The 21,953-nt window shown below is 35.0% G+C and overlaps 4 protein-coding genes across 6 annotated transcripts; 2 read left to right on the forward strand and 2 right to left on the reverse strand.

Annotated features, from left to right (window-relative positions):
- Nucleotides 1–1,562: 1,562 nt before the first annotated feature.
- LOC116032794 (hippocampus abundant transcript 1 protein-like) lies at nucleotides 1,563–7,885 on the forward strand. The gene is made up of 14 exons (XM_031275512.1): nucleotides 1,563–1,801; nucleotides 3,973–4,084; nucleotides 4,385–4,497; nucleotides 4,587–4,709; nucleotides 4,919–5,109; nucleotides 5,528–5,603; nucleotides 5,856–5,942; nucleotides 6,201–6,281; nucleotides 6,412–6,444; nucleotides 6,850–6,903; nucleotides 7,000–7,041; nucleotides 7,221–7,299; nucleotides 7,402–7,472; nucleotides 7,654–7,885. Exons 1-14 carry the CDS (start codon nucleotides 1,637–1,639, stop codon nucleotides 7,747–7,749), a joined length of 1,323 nt encoding a protein of 440 aa, XP_031131372.1. The 5' UTR covers nucleotides 1,563–1,636; the 3' UTR covers nucleotides 7,750–7,885.
- A 1,119-nt stretch (nucleotides 7,886–9,004) lies between these two features.
- Nucleotides 9,005–13,784, forward strand: LOC116032615 (phospholipase D delta-like). Its single transcript, XM_031275273.1, has 10 exons — nucleotides 9,005–10,054; nucleotides 10,282–10,398; nucleotides 10,818–11,012; nucleotides 11,232–11,513; nucleotides 11,606–11,674; nucleotides 11,764–11,911; nucleotides 12,006–12,154; nucleotides 12,463–12,636; nucleotides 12,761–12,961; nucleotides 13,033–13,784. The coding sequence occupies exons 1-10, from the start codon at nucleotides 9,170–9,172 to the stop codon at nucleotides 13,324–13,326; spliced, it is 2,514 nt and encodes an 837-aa protein (XP_031131133.1). The 5' UTR covers nucleotides 9,005–9,169; the 3' UTR covers nucleotides 13,327–13,784.
- On the reverse strand, nucleotides 13,503–15,758 carry LOC116032614 (plastocyanin-like). 2 transcript variants are annotated; one of them, XM_031275272.1, is made up of 3 exons: nucleotides 14,938–15,758; nucleotides 14,214–14,522; nucleotides 13,503–14,098 (listed from the first exon to the last, which is right to left on the reverse strand). In XM_031275272.1, exon 3 carries the CDS (start codon nucleotides 14,075–14,077, stop codon nucleotides 13,568–13,570), a length of 510 nt encoding a protein of 169 aa, XP_031131132.1. In that variant the 5' UTR covers nucleotides 14,078–14,098; nucleotides 14,214–14,522; nucleotides 14,938–15,758; the 3' UTR covers nucleotides 13,503–13,567. The 2 variants fall into 2 exon arrangements, with proteins under 2 accessions (XP_031131132.1, XP_031131131.1); XM_031275271.1 differs by lacking the exon at nucleotides 14,938–15,758 and having other exon boundaries at nucleotides 14,214–14,574.
- A 1,888-nt stretch (nucleotides 15,759–17,646) lies between these two features.
- On the reverse strand, nucleotides 17,647–21,707 carry LOC116032613. Of its 2 annotated transcripts, none has more exons than XM_031275269.1 (4): nucleotides 21,473–21,707; nucleotides 21,313–21,380; nucleotides 20,967–21,224; nucleotides 17,647–18,069 (listed from the first exon to the last, which is right to left on the reverse strand). In XM_031275269.1, the coding sequence occupies exons 1-4, from the start codon at nucleotides 21,591–21,593 to the stop codon at nucleotides 17,902–17,904; spliced, it is 615 nt and encodes a 204-aa protein (XP_031131129.1). In that variant the 5' UTR covers nucleotides 21,594–21,707; the 3' UTR covers nucleotides 17,647–17,901. The 2 variants fall into 2 exon arrangements, with proteins under 2 accessions (XP_031131129.1, XP_031131128.1); XM_031275268.1 differs by lacking the exons at nucleotides 20,967–21,224; nucleotides 21,313–21,380; nucleotides 21,473–21,707 and adding exons at nucleotides 18,915–19,172; nucleotides 19,261–19,328; nucleotides 19,421–19,648.
- Nucleotides 21,708–21,953: the final 246 nt, after the last annotated feature.

Genomic DNA, 21,953 nt, shown 5'->3' on the forward strand with positions numbered 1-21,953 from the left:
TGCTGAGTACAAGTAACATTTGTTTAAAATACTCAATTATTCATTATATTAGCAGGGTAAATGTAACAATGTGAATTTGTTAGGCGGGAACTGGTAAAGGGTTAAGTTCATCAATTGATGGCTAGATATGAGATTATTGTTGGGCGGAAGCCCGTGAAGGGCAGAGCCCAACACCCTGCCTCTCAAAAATGTGATGGCGGTCTTTAAAGAAATAAATTTGCACATTCTCTGCGAGCTATAACTTTTGGTGTAGTAGTAAGCGCTTGATTCTAACAAGTAGTATCAGAGTCAGGTCACAAGTTCGAGACATGTGCTGGGATGAAGAATTGTTGGGCAGAGAGCGATAAAAAACCAAGTGCCAAATCCAGCACCCTGCATCATAAAGTTGTGCCTTCGCTACAACTCTACGAGCTATAACTTTTAGCGTAGTGGTAATCGCTAAATCCTAACTGAATATATATTTCATAAAATATAACATAGATATTTTAAATTTTAACGTTACATATGAAAAAGATTTCGGTATCTCTTTTTATGTCAGTTGGGTATTGTAAAGAAATAAACCAAAGACCTTGTGATTTAGTGGCACTCGGTTGCACCCTTATATGGGAGGGGGTGAGTTTGAGCCTCAGTTGAGTCAATATGAATAAATACTACATTATAACTGTAGTCAATAGTACTCAAAAAAAAAACATCACCCTTTCCCCTTCTTCTTTTAACCATTTGATATGATCAAAAATTTGTTCCTATATTTTTTTGTTTGAAAGAAAGAAAAGATTGTTGAATATTTAGTTGCTACTCAATGAGCATTGTTGAGAGAAGCAGTGAATTAGGTAAGCATTTAGTTTAGTTTACACGTAATTGCAGATCGATCCAGACCGTTGATCCATTTGCAGGAGCTTACAAGCCACGCATGACTCCAGCGTCACATTTTCGCTACTCCTCTTGACTTTCAGTCACTCTTCTCCTTCTATACAATCCACTCCCCAATAATAATAATAATAATAATAATAATAATAATAATAATAATAATTATTATTATTATTATTATTATTATTATTTGAGAATATTTTTTTAATACAAGAAATTTGATTCTTATATGTCGTTGAATTTTAAGTCCCAAAGAATAATTTACAGCTAAAATCCACCTATATTTTTCTTTCTATTAGCAATATAATATTTTCAAAGATTCATTCCCACAAAAATTCCATACTAGCTTTTGTTCATTTTTTTTAGTACTACTCGAGACCTCTCATTTTGAGAAGCCACAGTTATGCCGCTTGACCTCAAGGTCTTTGACAGCTTTTATTCGGCTTTTAATTATAATTTTTTTTAGAATTGATTGAACGCTATTCAGAAGAGAGACTTTCGACGTTTTTGTTTTATTCATAAAGTTTAAATTCAAAATCTTATTTAAGATGTATATATCGAGATAATATATGTTCATAGAGTACAAAAATGTCTTTTGTAGCCTTTAGTTATATTGCATATATAATAAGTAATTACTATAAGTAGAGATATATAGTTTAGATTCATTCTCTAATAAGAAGGGCAGTTAGCCACCATCCCAGTTGTTTCTTGGCTTGTAAGCATCCTCCTTTTGAGTGGAAAAGAGAGAGAGAGAGAGAGAGAAAGAGAGATGGAGGAGGTGAGAGGGCTGTGCCACCTCTTGATGACGGTGTTTCTCAGCTCCCTGTCGGGGTTCATGGTGGTTCCGGCGATTACAGACATTACTATGGCGGCGGTTTGTCCCGGAAAAGATGAATGCTCACTCGCCATCTACCTCACCGGAATACAACATGCGGTAAGCATAATTAACGTTGTACGTTACAAAAATATAATTTATAGTAGAATAATTTCATTTTTATATATAAATTTAGTATTTAAATTCTGTGTTGGATATATATAAATAATATATATATTAAGTGGTCCCACCTGCCCGGTGACATTTTGACAAATATTTTAGACTTTGGAGTGTATCATGCATAACTGCAATGTGCATTGTAGTGTTGGTCGATACACTTTAAAGTTTAAGATATTTACTAAACTGCTAGATTTTCACACTGATAGTCTTGGCCAATATATTTTAAATTTAAGATATTTACTAAAATGCGAAATTTCTATATTTTATATATAATTGTTTATCATTTCTAGATCAAATGGCATGATAGAGTATATAGCAATACTAAATTAGTTCATATAAAACGATTACATTGTTAATTGGAACAATAAAACACATAACAAATAGAGTAACTTTTCGGTTTCAATCATGTGATGGGTGTGAACTAGCATGAGTATACTCTTTCAACTTCTTATCATATTTTATAAATCAATCACGTCAAGAAATGAGAAATTAAAAATGATATAATGTAATAATTTAAATCAAACACATTTTCTCTGTTTTTTTTAAGATTAATTTAATTTGATCAAATTTCTATGTAATTGTTTTTTTTAATGATTACTAAAGCATGTCACGGTTGTGTTTACTCTCTTAGTTATTATCATTGTATAGATTTAGTCACTAAATTATTTACAATACAGATTTAATCCTTCAACTATTATTAAAGTGATGATTAATTTAATCGTTCCTAAATAAGTGATTAAATATTTAAATCCATCACTTTATTAAGGAACTAAATTTACACTTTAAGTAGTTGACGGACTAAATTTACATATCGATCACAATTATTTTTTCATTCTGATTAATAATTCACAGTCGAATCACTATACTATTAGAATTTATGTGTAAAAAACTTGTTAATATTCACAATTTTTGTACCTAGAAATCGAAGAATTGAGCTTCTTTGATATTTAATTATGTTGGCATCATTGAAATTTAAGGTGTTTTGTTCAAACATTATTATATTCACATTAAGGTGACCAATATGTTCATTAGATTTAAATCTCATGTACATTTCAATATTTATTGAACCACACCCAGACAATTAGACAAAACAAAAACATAAACATTGTTAGCTCTAACCATCGTTCGGTTGGTTTGATAAATACAAGGTTATAAGTTCGACTAACTTTGGAAGCTAAGTTGTTTATAAGTACTCCATTGTACTTTTTGATTTGAGACGGTTAACTATAGGCAACCTAGACTAGTTTACCTCATTGTGGTCATTTGCTAACTAGCTAGGGTCACATACAATGCGAAGCCTTCTTGGTTTGAAACAGTCAATTATGAGCACCTCAAGCTAATTTATCTCTTTTTAGTTGTTTGTCAGTTAAGATCACAAGACATGTTTTTCACACATTCAAGTAGTGACTATGGACTTTAAAAAAAAAAAAACAAACAAAACAAAAACAAAAATTCTCTGACAACAGGACATGGAGTCCAAGAAAAAGGAAATATCATGATAAAAGTCAGTAGCCATATCGTATTTGTTTTGTAGTAGTTTGTAATATACATAAGTTCCAAAAAGCTCCTCTATCCATGCATGCAGACGAAGTTTCACCAACTTCATCCGCTCCATATGAAACTTCACCCCAGGCCCACCCGCCCTACAAATCTTTTAACCTTTTATTAAATCCTATTTTTGTCATTTATAATCAATTATATTATATACTTTGTGTACTGTACTCTACTCACTGTTAAGCCATTACCTTTTTAGTTCATTATTTGAATAAAGATGTCACTTTAAATTGCCGGAAAACCTTCCACCATGCATTTTTGGTGAAATTCACATTGTGATCATAGCCAATAAAAGTAAACCAACATAAGTTGTCTATAGCTAGACTGACTCAAATTAATAAGTTTAATAAACAACTCATAAGAAGAGTTTAACTTTAAACTTTATAGTTATCAAACAAATTGTCTGATCAACTTGATTGGAATTTCTTATCTGATCTCACTTCAGTTCGGCCTTAAGTATCATATGTGAGGCCTAATCGGTTCAATTATATGATACGGAATGTACAGTGACTGAGTGAGTTAACTCAGAATAACCGAGTTGGTGAGTGAAATTGCAGGTGATAGGAATGGGGTCACTCGTGATGATGCCAATGGTGGGGAATCTGTCTGACGCTTATGGCAGGAAAACTATGCTTACCATTCCCATGACTCTTTCAATATTCCCTCTAGGTACCCCTTTTCTTTTACACCTTCACTCTTTCACCCCCAAACTTTTCACTTTTTGCATTTGTGCCCAAACACTCGAAGATAATATTATATAGCTCGAGCCTATGGGTGTTCAATTAACCGACATAATTTTAATTAATCAATCATTAACCAAATTAATTCAGTTAATTCAATCAGTAACTGAATTATATCGATTCAGGGAAAAATCAACATTTTGATCTCTCAATTGTTTCCAAACTATCAATGCAGTCCATAATTTTCAATCTCAACTAATTTGATTAAACGTATTGTGCATGAGAATAGCGATACTAGCTTACAGCAGGTCAAGGTACTACTACTATGCCTATTACGTTCTGAGAACACTCATTGGCATGCTTTGCGATGGAAGCGTTCATTGCCTTGCTCTTGCTTACGTGGTAAAAGAATTAATATTCAATTATTCTAACACACATGAAGTGTATATTGAACATATAATATATAAAATATAAATATACCTCATTTATAGGCTGATAAAGTTGGAGAGGGTCGTCGAGCCTCGGTGTTTGGAATCCTATCTGGCGTTTCCTCCTCTGCTTTCATATGTGGTAGCCTCTCCTCTCACTTCATGTCCACCGCCTCCACCTTCCAAGTAATTATATTAGTTCTATTTATCTCTTCTCTGATCTATATGTTTTCATTATGATTAATTATTAGTATTTGTTTTAAAAATATATTGTGTAACATTTTTTGAGTATGCACCAAACGTACTTTGAAAGAAAGAATATATGCACCATTAATTTTGTTGAATAAATTAATTTATTCATGATATTTATTTCTCTGTTTTTTATTTAACTAAAGGTGGCTGGTATAATGGCTATAGTAGCCCTGGTTTACATGAAGATTTTCCTCCCAGAGTCCTTGCCAAAGGAGGACATTTTAGTCAAAGCAACTGAGACTGAATGCCTTTTGGAGAAAGCTCCCAAGAAAAACTTCCAACTATACAAGAGATTGCCTTCTTTTGATGATTTAGTCTGCTTATTAAGGACAAGGTATATATATATATATATATATATATATATATATATATATATATATATATATATATATATATATATATATGCACTTCAAATCTCATTTTCAAATCCATTGGGACCCACATGGAAAAGTAGTTTATCGTACCCGTCACATATGAAAGTAAGATTTAAGAATTATGTAGTAGAACTCCTATCAAAATGGCTAATGGGGTGGTTACGGGAAATCTTGAAACTGCCCTGCGGTGTGGGGCATAGTGATAGGCTTAACCCACCAATTATTTTTTAAAGTAGAATACTAAAGAAGAAGGAAAAATTATATTTTTGCTCCTCTAATTATACTTGTGATACAGAATTAGTCCCTGAATTGTACAAGACAAGCGCAATCCGGTTGTAACATTAACTCATTTGATGGATACTATGATATTGTTTGCAGCCCAGCATTCTTACATGTAGCCGTTGTCTCATTCTTGAGTCATGTTGCTGAGACTGGCCTAAATGCCTCTTTGTTTGTAAGTATAATTGCTTCACATAACTACCAACACGTGTGTATATATATATATATATAGTACAACTAATTTTTCCTAAATCTTTTTATAAACCATGAACTGTACTTAACAACGTATCATATGTGTATGACTTGTTGTGATGCTGAAGAACAATTATATGATTATTGAAGATCAGAGGATGTTGTGACTTACTTGTGAGTGGATTTCAGGCAAGAAATTGATGATGTTTAAATTAAACTCTGTGCATGCATGCAGTACTTCTTGAAAGCCCAGTTTCACTTTGACAAAGATGAATTTGCTGATTTGATAATGATTGCTGGGTTCGCTGGAGCTATATCCCAGGTAATATATATGTAATATAGTAGAGTTCAGGTGTGGTCACGCCTTTCTGTGCTGTAGGTACGGTTTACACTACTAGTGTTAACAAAATACACCACTAGTTATAGGAAATACAAAAAAAAAACACTGAGTAGTGTATTTTGTTAACACTAGTGGTGTAAACCGCACCGATCACACGGGAAGGCACAGTAACATTTGAGCAGATTTCATATATACATGTAAAATGGTTTTTAATTTGTTTGATGTTGAACTGATATGCAGCTAGTTCTGATGCCCATACTAGCTCCTGCCATAGGAGAAGAGAGGCTTCTCTCAGTAGGCCTCTTTTTCTGCTCTTTGCATGTATGAAATTTTCTTATACTTTTTGCTCATATCTATTTCTTCATTATTTATTTATATATATTTATCTTGTAAGGGGTTTCTTCTTCATATATATATATGGTTTGCCATTGAAATATTGTTTTGAATGCAGATGCTGCTTCACAGCATTGCATGGTCACCCTGGGTAAGTCTACCCTGCACCCTGCATATATCTAATATCTTAATATATATCCATCTCTACCAGAAAAAAAAAAAAAAAAGAGTCAAATTCAAATGTAAATCAAGTATATTGTAATAATTTTTTTAAAGCTTTTATAATAACCTTTACAAACATTAATCACATTTGCATCTCAACACAGTTTAATTAGTCAATCAATCTAAAATAAGTTCACAAGCTTTATTTTACTAGCAGCAGTACTGAGGTATAAATTTGACTTTGTTGTAAACACTAGTATACAAGCATAAGCATATTAACTAGTTGAGTTGCATCTGGCTATTTACCATCTTTGTCAATCTCCTAGACACAGAGTATTGAGCAATATATGCTTAAGTTTAGGGTTCAAACTTATTAATTTGTTATTTGGTGCAGGTTCCTTATGCTGCTGCATTGATGTCAGTTCTAGCTACTTTTGGAATGCCTTGTGTAAGTTTTTAATAATAATAATTTCTACTTAATCATCAACTTAAGCAATAATGTTTGAAGTGACAATAATTAATTACCCTACATATATGTATGCAGCTAAGGAGCATTGCTTCTAAGCAATTTGGGCCTAATGAGCAGGTATATATTGGTATCTTGTCAAGATTTTTTTCATACTTAATTTTTTAGCATTGCATTATTCTAATTAGTCATATATACTTAAAATAGTGCACACGCTAAACCATAATATCCAATATAATTTGTGACTTAAAATCAAGTCCACTATAGAAGTTTATGCTTCTTTAATTTCCAATTTGTAGGGAAAAGTCCAAGGATGTGTTACAGGCTTGTCTTCCTTTGCCAACATTGTTTCTCCTCTAGCTTTCAGTCCTTTGATAGGTAAGTGTATGTTGAGGGGTGGGTTTAATTAATTGGAATTATTATTCATATTCTAAATCTTTCAAAATGCAAATTTTAACTCACTTCGATCTTTTTTCTCAGCTACATTTTTATCCGACGATGCACCATTCCATTTTCCTGGTTTCAGTATTATGATTGCTGGTCTAGCTGCTGTGAGTGTTTTCTCTTTATTCTTTATTCTTAGTTCTTTTATAGTTAACTCAATTTAATTTGATTAACTCTAATAGCATGTGAAACGTTTAATACTTTACTTTTTATACCCATTTACATAAGATTTCACTAAGAGAAAATCGGTGCTCTTTATTAATCCTATTTATGTTTGTATGTCCATAGATGTTGGCCTTTATTCAGAGTTTAATGATGACAGCATCACGCTCGACAACTGCATACAATTTAAGCGATTCAAATTCACCAAGGAATTTTGTCTAAATTATTTATTATTAGCTCTATTCCTAGAAGGCTTTTGGAGAAGTTATGTTTGGTTAGTCCTTTAGCTTAATTAATGGCATGTATCACATTATTATTATTATTATTATTATTATTATTATTATTATAATTATTATTATTATTATTATATACAAGATTTATAGTCTATTTATTAAAAATATCATTTTGAATTGAAATAAAAGTAAAAACACATGCACTTGATGTAATCACCAATACTAAATTTGTAAAAGTAACAAAAGTTAATAAAATATATTACTAAATAAATTACAACTATTTCAATCATTTTAGTCGGTAAATCATTTATGTCAGTGCCCAAGTTACTATATGTGTTCCATACTTCCATCAATGCATGGCATATATACATTTAATTTGTACAATAAAAATTGTAATAATTTAGTAATTATAGAGTAATAATGCTACTAATTCCTATTGTATTTTTCTTCCTGACGTGATATTAAAACGAAAAACGTGAAAAAGGGAGGCAATTCGAACCACTAACCTTTGACTACCAGCTTTTCACCTGTATTTTTTTACTTCTCTATTTGGAGATTGGAGAATTGTAATTTTAGATTCTCCAAAATCAGTGAAAAATGGAAGAATGGAGATAACTATAAAATTGAAAGTTTGAGTTTAGTAAACCATTTTTCACTTTTATATTTCTCCAATTTCATATTTTTTCAAAAAAAAAAAATTGCTCCAAATTTTCATTTTATTTCATTAAAAGTTAAGAAATTATATTTTTTCTATTTGGTTTATTTTCTTAAAATTGAACATATTATTTGCTATATAATAATAATAATAATAATAATAATAATAATAATCTGAAAACTAACTTGAAGAGATATTAGAGAAAAGAGAGAGATATTAAAATAAAGAATCTGAAAATTTCTTCCAACTAACAATCTATAAAGATATTTTTATCAAATTGAGCATTTTTCATAATAATAATAATGCTCTTTTCCACTCTTATGTGTCATTCATGCATTGAAAGTTAATGAATTGGTTATCCATTATTAATTAAAAACTAATTTAACAACCAATAAAGTGATGTCATCTCAAAACTAAAAATTTGTAGGAAAAATACGGGAGGATTTGTAGCATTGCTCCATTATTTTTATTCAACTTCAATTTTTAGATTTTTTTTTGAACAAACTTCAATTTTTAGATTAAAAATAGAAAGGTTTCAAAACGATTGAAAAAAAAAAAAAAAGATAAAAAATAGAAAACTAATTTTCATACTGATTTACCTCCACCGCCATCTTTCCGGTGGCACGGTTAGTCGGTGGAGAAGCTACCTTCCCATTTTGTTTTCCCCCGTCGTCAACCACCGCCTTTTCATCCGCCGATAACCAACACTTGTTAGTTATTATCGCACTACCATTTTGGCTACTAACACCTAAAAATGGCGGATGTTGATAGTCCTGTAGTGTATCTTCACGGCGACCTGGACTTGAATATTGTGGAGGCTCGGAGCTTGCCGAATATGGATTTCATCACCGAGCAGCTCCGTCGGTGTTTCACGGCGTTCGATGTCTGCCGGAAGCCGTTTGCTGGCCGGCACAAACAGAAAATCACCAGCGATCCGTACGTCACGGTTTGCCTCGCCGGGGCCAAGGTGGCACGTACCGGCGTCATTTCGAACTCCGAGAACCCGATCTGGAACACTCACTTCAAAATACCTCTGGCTCACGCTGTTACCGAGGTGGAGTTCCAGGTGAAGGACGACGACGTTTTAGGCGCCGATTATATCGGCGTCGCCGTCGTGCCTGCGGAGAAGATGAAGTCCGGCGAGCTCATAGACGACTGGTTCCCGATCATTGGACCTCGCGGAAAACCGCCGAAAACTGATTGCGCTCTCCGATTGAAGATGAGATTCACTCCGTTTAATGAAAATCCGGAGTACCGAAGCGGCATTCCCGAAAATCACGGTCTAAACGAGAGTTATTTTCCGGTGAGGCACGGATGCTCAGTGACGCTATATCAGGACGCACATTCGCCGGACGGCATGTTGCCGGAGATCGAATTGGAAGAGACGAGGGTTTTTCGTCACGAGAAGTGCTGGGAAGACATATGTCACGCTATACTGGAAGCTCGTCACTTAGTCTACATAGTAGGGTGGTCTGTTTATCACAAGGTGAAGCTGGTGAGGGAGTCGGAAAAGCCATTGCCGGACGGCGGGAATCAGAATCTCGGAGATCTGCTCAAGTACAAATCGCAGGAAGGAGTGAGGGTGCTCTTATTGGTTTGGGATGATAAAACTTCTCACGACAACTTCTTCATTCAAACGGTAATGATTATAGCTTGTAGCCAATCCTCCGTACTTAATTAGAGCTTGAAGCCGTCAGCCCCGCTTTTAGGGAGAGAATGGCCAAAATTAAAGTAGAGAAATATGGGGAAATCTAATTTTGTAGTATGCATATGATTGGCTGTCTAAATCATATCTAGTACATTTCCAGAATTTATGTATGGACTATGGAGTATTTGCTAATGCTTGGAATGTTTCTGGTGATATAGGCAGGAGTGATGCAAACTCACGACGAAGAGACTCGGAAATTTTTCAAACACTCTACTGTCGCTTGCGTGCTGTCACCTCGATATGGAAGCAGTAAGCTTAGCATTTTCAAGCAACAGGCATGGTTATACTTGAATCAGAACTTGCTACTTCATTCAGCAGAGAGATATATGGTTATAGCCAAGTTCTTGCTTAAAATTAGAAGAACATTTTGAAAATACTAAGCAGTAATGAAGTTTAGTGGCTCTGCATAATCTGAAATCCCAGTTTTGGCTGTGTAGCAGCTACTTATGTGTTCATTAGTAAGGGAGGTTACATAGGATATGCATCTGAAAATATTTCGTTAAGTTTTGATTCTTTCAACTATTTGAAATATCAATGACTCAAACATGGTACATTTTCCAGATTTGAAAATTTCTTCCAACCTGTCTCGTGCATTATAGATCATTCCTTTTGTTGCATAGTAGAAAAATGCTAAACAAGTGTCTTCCATTGAAGTACATGTGTATAGAGTTATTTCTACTTTTGTCATAAACAGGTGGTGGGAACTCTTTATACGCACCATCAGAAGTGTGTCATTGTGGATACACAAGCTAAGGGAAATAAACGGAAGCTAACAGCTTTTATTGGAGGTCTAGACCTCTGTGATGGGCGCTACGATACCCCTGAGCATAGACTCTTTCGTGATCTTGATACTGTTTTCCGGGATGACTATCACAATCCCACGTTTCCTGTAAGTGTTTGTTACACTGCAATCATTGTTTTTATTGCACCTCTCTTGGTCCTTTTGTATTAGCAATTTAGGAACAATAAGAGATATAGATAGTAGTCTTTCATATCTAAGAAGTGATTATGCATAACTTAAAATGGACTTCATTCTATATACTTATTATTACTGCTATTGGATTCTCCTGGAGGAGATATTAGCACTAATATTTTCCTCCTGTAATAGGCAGTAACCAAGGGACCAAGGCAACCATGGCATGATTTACATTGCAAAATTGAAGGTCCTGCTGCCTACGATGTGCTAACAAACTTTGAACAGCGATGGAGAAAAGCCACAAAATGGTTAGCATTAGGGAGACGTTTAAAAAGGAAACCTAATTGGAATGACGATGCTTTACTTAAGATAGAGCGGATTTCATGGATTAGTAGTCCTTCATCTGTGACTTCAAATGATGATCCTTCTTTGTGGGTCTCTAAGGCAGATGATCCTGAAAACTGGCATGTTCAGGTTCATTAGAACTCCTTTCCTGTTTGACATACTAAAATCTTAACTTTTGAAAGTTCCAAATTATTTTCTGTTTTTCATTTTAACTGCAACAGGTTTTCAGATCTATAGATTCTGGGTCGTTGAAAGGATTCCCCAAAAATATTCACTTAGCCGAGTCACAGGTGGTGAACTTTTGCATATATTTTCTTGATGTTGTTAATTGACGATGACTAAACTTCCATAGCTTAACTGTGTGTTGAAATTGTTGCAGCATTTAGTTTGTGTGAAAAATGTGGTGGTTGATAGGAGTATCCAAATGGCATACATTCAGGCGATAAGACGTGCCCAGCATTTTATTTATATTGAAAATCAGTATTTTATTGGGTCGTCATTTGCTTGGCCTTCCTACAAAAGTGCAGGTTTCAGAACCTTCTCTACCAATAGTGATTACTCACATTTCATTTTTTGGTTTCATTTGTTTACCTCAGATCGAGCCTTTTATGGTTATTTTAGGTGCAGATAACTTGATTCCAATAGAGCTTGCACTCAAGGTTGCAAGTAAAATCCGGAATAGGGAGCGATTTGCTGTTTACATTGTCATTCCAATGTGGCCTGAAGGTGTCCCTTCTTCTGCATCAATGCAAGAAATTCTGTATTGGCAGGTAATGCAAAATATGAGTCTTTAACTTCTAGTTTGAAGAGAAGATTGCCCTAAATGAAGATCTGTGTGGATGAATTCTTCACTTGATAAATGACCCTTTGCAAGCTGTTTTATAAATATTGTATTAGTCATTTGGTAAAGGAGAAAATACTGTGCAAAGAAGAGTCAAATATAACTACTGCATGGATGCCCTCGTTTTCTTGTCTTGGCAAGTTGAAAATCTCAATAAACATTGATAATCCAAACATTTTCTTTCGAATTGGAGAAATTCCTACAGTTAACTAACTTTACCAATGCATACTCTTTCAGGGGCAGACAATGCAAATGATGTATGAACTTGTTGCTCGAGAGCTGAAATCAGCTCAACTTGAAGACTCACATCCTTGTGACTATCTAAATTTCTACTGTCTTGGCAATCGAGAAGAGCAGCATGAAGAAGAAGAATCCAATTTGAGCACACAACCACTTTATAATGATAACGGGGTAATGGTTCTACATTTTATGATTTAATTGATTAGTGTCTTACATCAAGAATGAATTTTTCCTGTTAAGTCTGTTGTGATTATCTAACAATACTGACTTGGTCTTATTGCCAAACTGAATTCAGGTCACAGCTTCTCAAAAATATAAAAGATTCATGATTTATGTACATGCAAAGGGAATGATTGTGGATGATGAGTACGTCATCTTGGGATCTGCTAACATTAATGAAAGATCTATGGATGGCTCGAGAGACACCGAGATTGCTATGGGTGCATATCAGCCACACCACACTTGGGCAAAAAGGAAACAACATCCCCGTGGTCAGGTTGGTGTTGCTTGTACCGTATTGCATATCGAGAGAGCTTGTAAACTGATGTAAATTGTTATCATCGGCAGGTGTATGGTTATAGAATGTCACTGTGGGCAGAGCACTTGGGGATGACAGAAGATAGTTTCAAGGAACCCAAAAGCTTGGATTGCGTGAAGCATGTAAACAACATTGCTGAAAATAACTGGGAGAGATACACGGCTGAGGAATTCACCCCATTACAAGGTCATCTTCTTAAATACCCGGTCCAAGTAGATACAAATGGGAAGGTTAGCCCCTTGCCTGGACACGAAAATTTCCCTGATGTTGGTGGTAAAGTATTAGGGGCTAAAACCGCCCTTCCTGATGCTCTAACAACTTGAACCAACAAGTTACCAATTGCCCTTATTGTGCATTAGCCTTTCTTAAGTGGATTTTTTAACATTGAATTTTTTGGCCAAGTTAACAATTTGGCCAAGAACACAGAACTTGTTGCATTTTTGAATACCTGCTCAATTCAATTCTTCTAAACACTAAGAACATATGAAAGAGGAATAAATAAACAGGAAAAATGAGATTATTGAAATTCCGAGAAAAGTTTTACAAAAGATTGCAATTAGCACTTCAGTTTACAGTGATCTTGCCAACCATGCCAGCTCCCTGGTGAGGTGAACAGTAGTAAGAGTAAGTTCCCTTCTCTGTCAAAGTGACAGAGTAAGTCTCTCCAGGTCCATTCAGCAGGTCCTCCTCGCTCATCGAGATCTTGGCAGCATCAACTCCAGATGGAATCTCATCTTCATCGAAAATCACGTTGTGAGGGAAGCCTGCATTGTTCTTGAACACAATGGTCTCTCCGGAAGGCACAGAGATGTCACTGGGGACGAAGGCAAGCCCGCCATCATCAGCGCCAAGCTTAATCTCAGCAGCGAGGGCGTTGGTTGCCAGCAATGCACTAGCGGCGGTGGCAATCACGGCAGCACCAACTTGCTTGAGGGAGGCCTTGATTGCAAGCTTTGGGGTGGTGGGAGCTGGAGCCAACTTGACAGCAGTGCAGACCCTGGAAGAGGATGCGCCCGCAGCCTTGAGGCCAGTGAAGGAGGGAATGGCAACAGCAGCAGAGGTAACACTAGCCATCTCTGATTCTTCTTGATATTACTGTGTTTGCAGTTTGCACCTCTTAGCTTCTTATGTGATTGAAATGGAAACCAAGTAGGAAAGGAGAGGGTGAGAGGGGTTATAATATGATGGGAGGGGAAAGTTGATCACTCACCAGAGAATATGTGTGGTCTGATTGCATTGAGGGCTTTGTTATCTCTAGAGCATGAATCCTATTGGTAAGGGAGATGGGATGCTATCCTCTGACGTGGCAATGGATGTCTGTGATTTGAGGTAGTGGAAATCTGGCTCTTAGCAGGCAATCTTGAAATGGATATTTCCACTTCCATTTCCATTTTTATTATTGCGTGGATCTCTGGTGCCCACACAAAATTTGTTATCCTCTTGAAATTCCACTTGGGGTTGGGTTTATCACTCTGAAGACTGAAGCTAGGTAGATTATCCTTTTTGACCCTAAGCCTCCCTAATAAATACCAATTCTATTAAAACATGTACATCTTATTTATCCTCAGTCTTGTTTGTCATTGTCTGTTGTCTGATTCAATTAATGAGACTTGACTGAAATTATTTACAATTAAATTTTTTGTACTCTGTAACATTTAATTTAGTATTAGTATATATATAGAAACTACATAAAAAGTACTATTAAAAACATAACTTATAAGAAAATGTTAACAAAATCAGAGAAGAAAAGTTAAATTGATCCATGAATAGTAAACATGATATATAAAATATAACTGAGAGAGTACTAAACAACAGGGAATGGTTTTGTAAACCACCCAAAAGTATATGCAAATAGAAGTGTTACAGTCCACAAAAACATATTACTATTGTGTTTGGGACAAACTAAAATGTAAGTTGATGATTTGTAGACTAACCTGACTAGTCTCTTTGAAAGAATATATAGAGTGAAGTGTGGGAAAGATTATGTACATGGTCTTCCCCATTGTGCTAGAAGCCTTACATTTCTGTAGAAGCTCCTTTTTATGGCTTTGTTTTGTGCATTGTACTCGCGTAGTCACGTGTAGTACTACTTCCCCTCCTGTACTATTTGTACTACTACTAGCATCCAACAGACCATCACAACAACTCAACAAGTCCAACTCGAGTGGATGAGACTTCACCAACACTCCGACTAGTTTCATTTCGTAACAACATTTATAAACCTGTGTGCATATTGTTTGGGCACAAAGGATGCATATTGCCATGTTTGCTCTGGCTCAATAATGATGCATCTACCATCTACCAATAATGGAAAAAATACTCAATACTAAACTAAACTAAAATGACTTAGCAACTCATTAGGTGGGATGATCAGTGTCTGGTGCCTATAAAGAATCCACTACATTAGGAAAAACTCTCACAGTCCGGTTGTTGGGGCTCGACTTGTGCCCTTGCTTACACAATCTACCATCCAAGAGCCAATTGAGTTGTCCGTGTGTGTGGGCAGGACATGTTTCTTCAAATGCCATTTGAAGTATACATCGCATTCACCATTCAAAGAAAGAAATGTAAGTTTACTTACATTATATATCCAACAAGCACTGTGCCTGGTCTGTGAACAAGCTTACATGCAGAGCCACCTGAGGATTCGGTAAACATGACTGCTCATCATCAAAAAACACAATGCAGAAATAATCAAAACTCTTCACAAAGTATCTGATCAAAAGTTGTTGATTGGATAGAGAAGCAAATCTTGGAGCATCCGTCATTGACATGGCTTAAGTAAAAAATATTAAGGATAACTTGCATCACTTAACTCTTTATACTTGGGTATATTTTACTGTAAACTCATTTTATGCCATTGTGCACTGTACTCACATGTACTACTTTCTTTGTACTGTTGTACTACTTCAAATTATCACACCTTTTTTTTTTTTTGAAAGTGAAATTAATTCATATCCAAAGATAAAGCATTACAAATGATTGGTAAAGTGTTATTAAACCATTTTGAGCAATCAGATAAAGATCTGCCTAGCAAGAGCATGGATTGCCTGATTCGAGATCGCCGAGTAAACACTAAATTAATATGAGCAAAATTGCTCAACAAGTTTTTAATCTCTTTTAATTATCACACTAGAGTACACTTGGACAATGAAAGAATATCCTTTAGCACCCAATTATCATGTCCAACATTTCTTTGTTTTTATTTTTCTTTTATAGCCCAAGTTTCCTAACTTTGAGCCACACACCAAACCTTACCCTTTTGTGCACGAAGAGCTCAAATTCTAGCCTACCCCACACTAGATTGTATCCTTTTGTGTAGAGCAACTCTAACTCTAACCTCATATCAAATTGGTGAAACTCATGTCCACATTGTATGTGGTAGAGTTTGAGCTCTCACTCTGTCATGAAAATTTTTTTTTAAGTATAATTGATCATAAAATATAATAGAATTTAAACCCTCACTTTATCGTTAGAAGAGAATTTCAAGGCTAGCTGATCATAAAGTATATTGCTGTCCTCTGGTAAAAAACAAAATTATATATATATAAAGGAGGGTTCATGTGAGTACACCTCCCCGGTAACAAGTGTGGATACATCCACACCCTCCATCTTGATAAATCAAAGACTAAGATCTCACAATTACTAATTTTCAAGTTTGCAATAATTATAAAATGAACTCTTACTCATCAAAATTTCAATAATTATAAAAGTGACCCGTATTTTATTTTTTGTACAACTCTCAACCTGTCAACCATATATAAACTTTGATGAACGGCTAAAATTAATCTCACTTTTTACCAGAGGACCATGTTCTCATTTGATCTTTCCCCTATATAATCCCATCAAAGAATAGAAAATCATCTACCTATTCCAGGCTCCAGCTATATCTCATGCCACTGAGAATTCAATAGGAAAAATAATATGGCAGAGTACATTAACAGTGTAATTTCATTAATAGTAGCCTACTAGCCTGTGTTGAACTTCACCAAATTTGTTAAAGAAAGCATTATACATCAGCAATAAAGACAAGCCAACACAAGACCAGCCCAATGGATAACAAGCCAAGTACACATACAAAACTTCAGCAAAGGCAAGGAGCAGAAGCAGGGCTTAGAAGCTCGAAGCGACCAAAAATATAGCCAAACCTTTTATATATACACACACACACACACATAGAAGCAGGGTTTTCGAGCTCCAAGCATGCAAAAATATAGCTAGAACTACATTATGCTTGTTGAGGTCACAGTTGATTGTATAAGAACTGCACAATTAACTTCAAGAGGTTCAATTAAGACAACCAGGTGAACCAATGGCATGAATTCACAAGCACAATAGCATTTCTTCTAGGAATAAGTCTTGTTCGAGACCGTCTCAGGTCTCCAGGTGAGACCTTAGACGTGCAATACTTTTTAATTAAAATGTAATACCTTTCTACGGACTCATAAAAAGTATTACATTTTAACTAAAAAGTATAATACTCTTTTCAGCATGTTAGTTCTGCTGCTTTTCAGCATTTCCAAATGCAAAAACAAATGAAATGGAAACCCCAAATCAATCCCAAAAAGTCCAAACAGCACTTTGGTTCTCACCACTTCTAGTCTTTTTGCCTCAGCACCAACCAAATCAAATCATGAAATAAATTTACTGAAGATCAATAAGCCACATGCTATATAAATGCCAAGTAGAGATCAGAGGATCTAGCAATACAAATACGGTATGAAACGCAGGTCCTTTACACATCAATCACTAGTAATACTTATTGAGCAGACTTATTAACTTAGGATACAAGTGTACAGAGTATTTACAAGAGCAATAAGGCAGGTATCTATGGTGATAGGAGACAATGGAATATACAGAACTGCAAACTTTTTTTTTCTGGTTCCTTACACTTCACCTTAAAAATGCTGTGGTATATCATCTTCATTGTCATCACCCAAGTCGAAATACTTAAACCCAAGGCTGTTATCTGGATTTGGATTAAAGCTTGAGTTCACATAGCATTTCATATCATGAAACAGGTTCAAATTATCCACCAGTTTGTGATATATATTGCATCCACAACACTATCAACATAAACAAAAGAGACAAAATCAGAAATTATATATATAAAAAAAAAAAAAAAAAAAAAAAAATCTCTCCTATGAGACTGTCTCATGGATGTTAGTTTGTCAAAGTATTACACTTTTCTTCACAAGTACTATAATTTTTTTTGGTATCTCTTAAACTCCAAATATTACATTTTACTTTTAAAGCATTACATTTTCAGAAAAAATATCACATTTTTTCACATAAATATTACACTTTCTCTCATAAGATTCTTCCTCTCATAATTAACAATCAATCAATTTATCTTGATCCGTAATACACTTCTTCTCATAAGTAATTGTTCAACCCCTAAATATTACATTTTGATTTTAAAATATTTGTCCTGTTTGGTAAAATAATTAGCTTATAAGCCAATTTTGGCTTATTTGATCACTATTAGATGTTTGATTTGGTTAAAAATCAATATAAATGTTTGGTTAATCAGCTCTTTGTAACTCCAAAATGTTAAAATTTAAAAAGCTGCTCAAAGCAACTTTTTCGATTAATTTTTTTGAAAAAAGAAATTATACCGAACAACTATCAGCTAACAGTTAATTTACCAAACACCTTCTACAATCTCAGCTAAAAGTTAATTTACCAAAAGCCTTCTACAATCTTAGTTAATGTTATCAACTAGTCATACTCTGTGACCCAATCACCTAACAACCATTTGCCAAACACAACATTATATTTTTCCTCAAAACTATTGCATTTTTAATTATAAATAAGTAACACTTTATTCCTATTAGTATAGACCAGGAGACTTGTGGAAAAATAAATGCACATTTGCAGAGAGAGAGAAGTTATGGTGTCCAAGTAGTACCTGAACAAAGACTGTGCCGTCTGTATAAGCATGAGGATTGATGGCGCGAGTTGTGCGTTGTCCGCAGACTTTACAAGTGAAGGCTACTAGCATACGACGTCGTGGCGATTTCGTGAAGAGGGACCAAGGGAAGGTAGATACCTGCTCCATTCCGGTTTCCGGATTCGAACCCGCCGGAACCGATGGCCCTTCCATGCCCGACCCGGTAGTCCATCCTCGAACGTTCGCCGCGCTCAGAACCAATCCCATCGCCGCATCCTGCCAAAAATTCCGAGCAACACCTCAACAACAAAAAAAAAACCCTAAATAGAGAATTTACCAGAAATAATTGAACATCGAAAATTACCTGGGAAATGATCGGAACCAGGCTCGAATCATTGGAATTGGATCGGAGATCGGGCTCGTTCCCGTTACCTGACCAAAAAAATCACCGAATTACAAACGGGAGCTAACTAAATCGAAAGATGGAATCGTTAGGAGCAGAAAAAGAAGAAGAAGGAGGGTACCTCTGGGAGAGGCGGAGAAGCAGAGGCTGCGTTTGGAGGAAAGGCGATTGGATTTGAGAGGGGAAAAGATTGGGAGAGAAGAAGAAAGTATGGCGGTTGTTGAGGAGGCGAGAGCTTCCATGGTTATGGTGCTCAATAATGGAGTTGAGTCCTTTGGTGGAATAACAGACGGAACTGGGAAAAAGAAGAAGAAGAAGACGAATGAATATATTGACCGTTCTTATATATGTGGCTCTCGGATTTTTCCAGAAGCCAACAGACATCAATTTAGACCAAAAATCTGTTAGATTACTTTATACAATCTTAACCAAAAATCTGTTATATAACTTTATACGGTGAGATAGTTGTTACTTGTTAGCAATATAAGTAATAGTTCATTGGGTTAGAGTGTATAATTACTTGATAACATTAATTGATAAAAAAATATTTGGTAAATTAGTTGTTAACTTACACAGTTGTTTGATATAATTTTTTTTCTAAAAATTAAAAAAGTTATTTTAAACAACTTTTTGAATTTTAGAATTTGTAGTTACAAAAAAATAGATTAACGAAACACTTATAGTGATTTTTTAACTAAGTCAAACATTTAATAGTAATTAAATAAGTTAATTGGGTGATAGGCTAACTACTTTACCAAGGGCCACAATCTTAGATAATTACGTTAACCCTTAGGGATTTCGGTCTGCAATTACTCATTTGAAAAAGTCACTTTGTGTTACTAGACCACAAGATCATAGNTATAAAAAAAAAAAAAAAAAAAAAAAAAAAAATCTCTCCTATGAGACTGTCTCATGGATGTTAGTTTGTCAAAGTATTACACTTTTCTTCACAAGTACTATAATTTTTTTTGGTATCTCTTAAACTCCAAATATTACATTTTACTTTTAAAGCATTACATTTTCAGAAAAAATATCACATTTTTTCACATAAATATTACACTTTCTCTCATAAGATTCTTCCTCTCATAATTAACAATCAATCAATTTATCTTGATCCGTAATACACTTCTTCTCATAAGTAATTGTTCAACCCCTAAATATTACATTTTGATTTTAAAATATTTGTCCTGTTTGGTAAAATAATTAGCTTATAAGCCAATTTTGGCTTATTTGATCACTATTAGATGTTTGATTTGGTTAAAAATCAATATAAATGTTTGGTTAATCAGCTCTTTGTAACTCCAAAATGTTAAAATTTAAAAAGCTGCTCAAAGCAACTTTTTCGATTAATTTTTTTGAAAAAAGAAATTATACCGAACAACTATCAGCTAACAGTTAATTTACCAAACACCTTCTACAATCTCAGCTAAAAGTTAATTTACCAAAAGCCTTCTACAATCTTAGTTAATGTTATCAACTAGTCATACTCTGTGACCCAATCACCTAACAACCATTTGCCAAACACAACATTATATTTTTCCTCAAAACTATTGCATTTTTAATTATAAATAAGTAACACTTTATTCCTATTAGTATAGACCAGGAGACTTGTGGAAAAATAAATGCACATTTGCAGAGAGAGAGAAGTTATGGTGTCCAAGTAGTACCTGAACAAAGACTGTGCCGTCTGTATAAGCATGAGGATTGATGGCGCGAGTTGTGCGTTGTCCGCAGACTTTACAAGTGAAGGCTACTAGCATACGACGTCGTGGCGATTTCGTGAAGAGGGACCAAGGGAAGGTAGATACCTGCTCCATTCCGGTTTCCGGATTCGAACCCGCCGGAACCGATGGCCCTTCCATGCCCGACCCGGTAGTCCATCCTCGAACGTTCGCCGCGCTCAGAACCAATCCCATCGCCGCATCCTGCCAAAAATTCCGAGCAACACCTCAACAACAAAAAAAAAACCCTAAATAGAGAATTTACCAGAAATAATTGAACATCGAAAATTACCTGGGAAATGATCGGAACCAGGCTCGAATCATTGGAATTGGATCGGAGATCGGGCTCGTTCCCGTTACCTGACCAAAAAAATCACCGAATTACAAACGGGAGCTAACTAAATCGAAAGATGGAATCGTTAGGAGCAGAAAAAGAAGAAGAAGGAGGGTACCTCTGGGAGAGGCGGAGAAGCAGAGGCTGCGTTTGGAGGAAAGGCGATTGGATTTGAGAGGGGAAAAGATTGGGAGAGAAGAAGAAAGTATGGCGGTTGTTGAGGAGGCGAGAGCTTCCATGGTTATGGTGCTCAATAATGGAGTTGAGTCCTTTGGTGGAATAACAGACGGAACTGGGAAAAAGAAGAAGAAGAAGACGAATGAATATATTGACCGTTCTTATATATGTGGCTCTCGGATTTTTCCAGAAGCCAACAGACATCAATTTAGACCAAAAATCTGTTAGATTACTTTATACAATCTTAACCAAAAATCTGTTATATAACTTTATACGGTGAGATAGTTGTTACTTGTTAGCAATATAAGTAATAGTTCATTGGGTTAGAGTGTATAATTACTTGATAACATTAATTGATAAAAAAATATTTGGTAAATTAGTTGTTAACTTACACAGTTGTTTGATATAATTTTTTTTCTAAA

Source organism: Ipomoea triloba, chromosome 10 (genome assembly GCF_003576645.1).
Source record: "Ipomoea triloba cultivar NCNSP0323 chromosome 10, ASM357664v1".
Taxonomy (NCBI): Eukaryota; Viridiplantae; Streptophyta; class Magnoliopsida; order Solanales; family Convolvulaceae; genus Ipomoea; species Ipomoea triloba.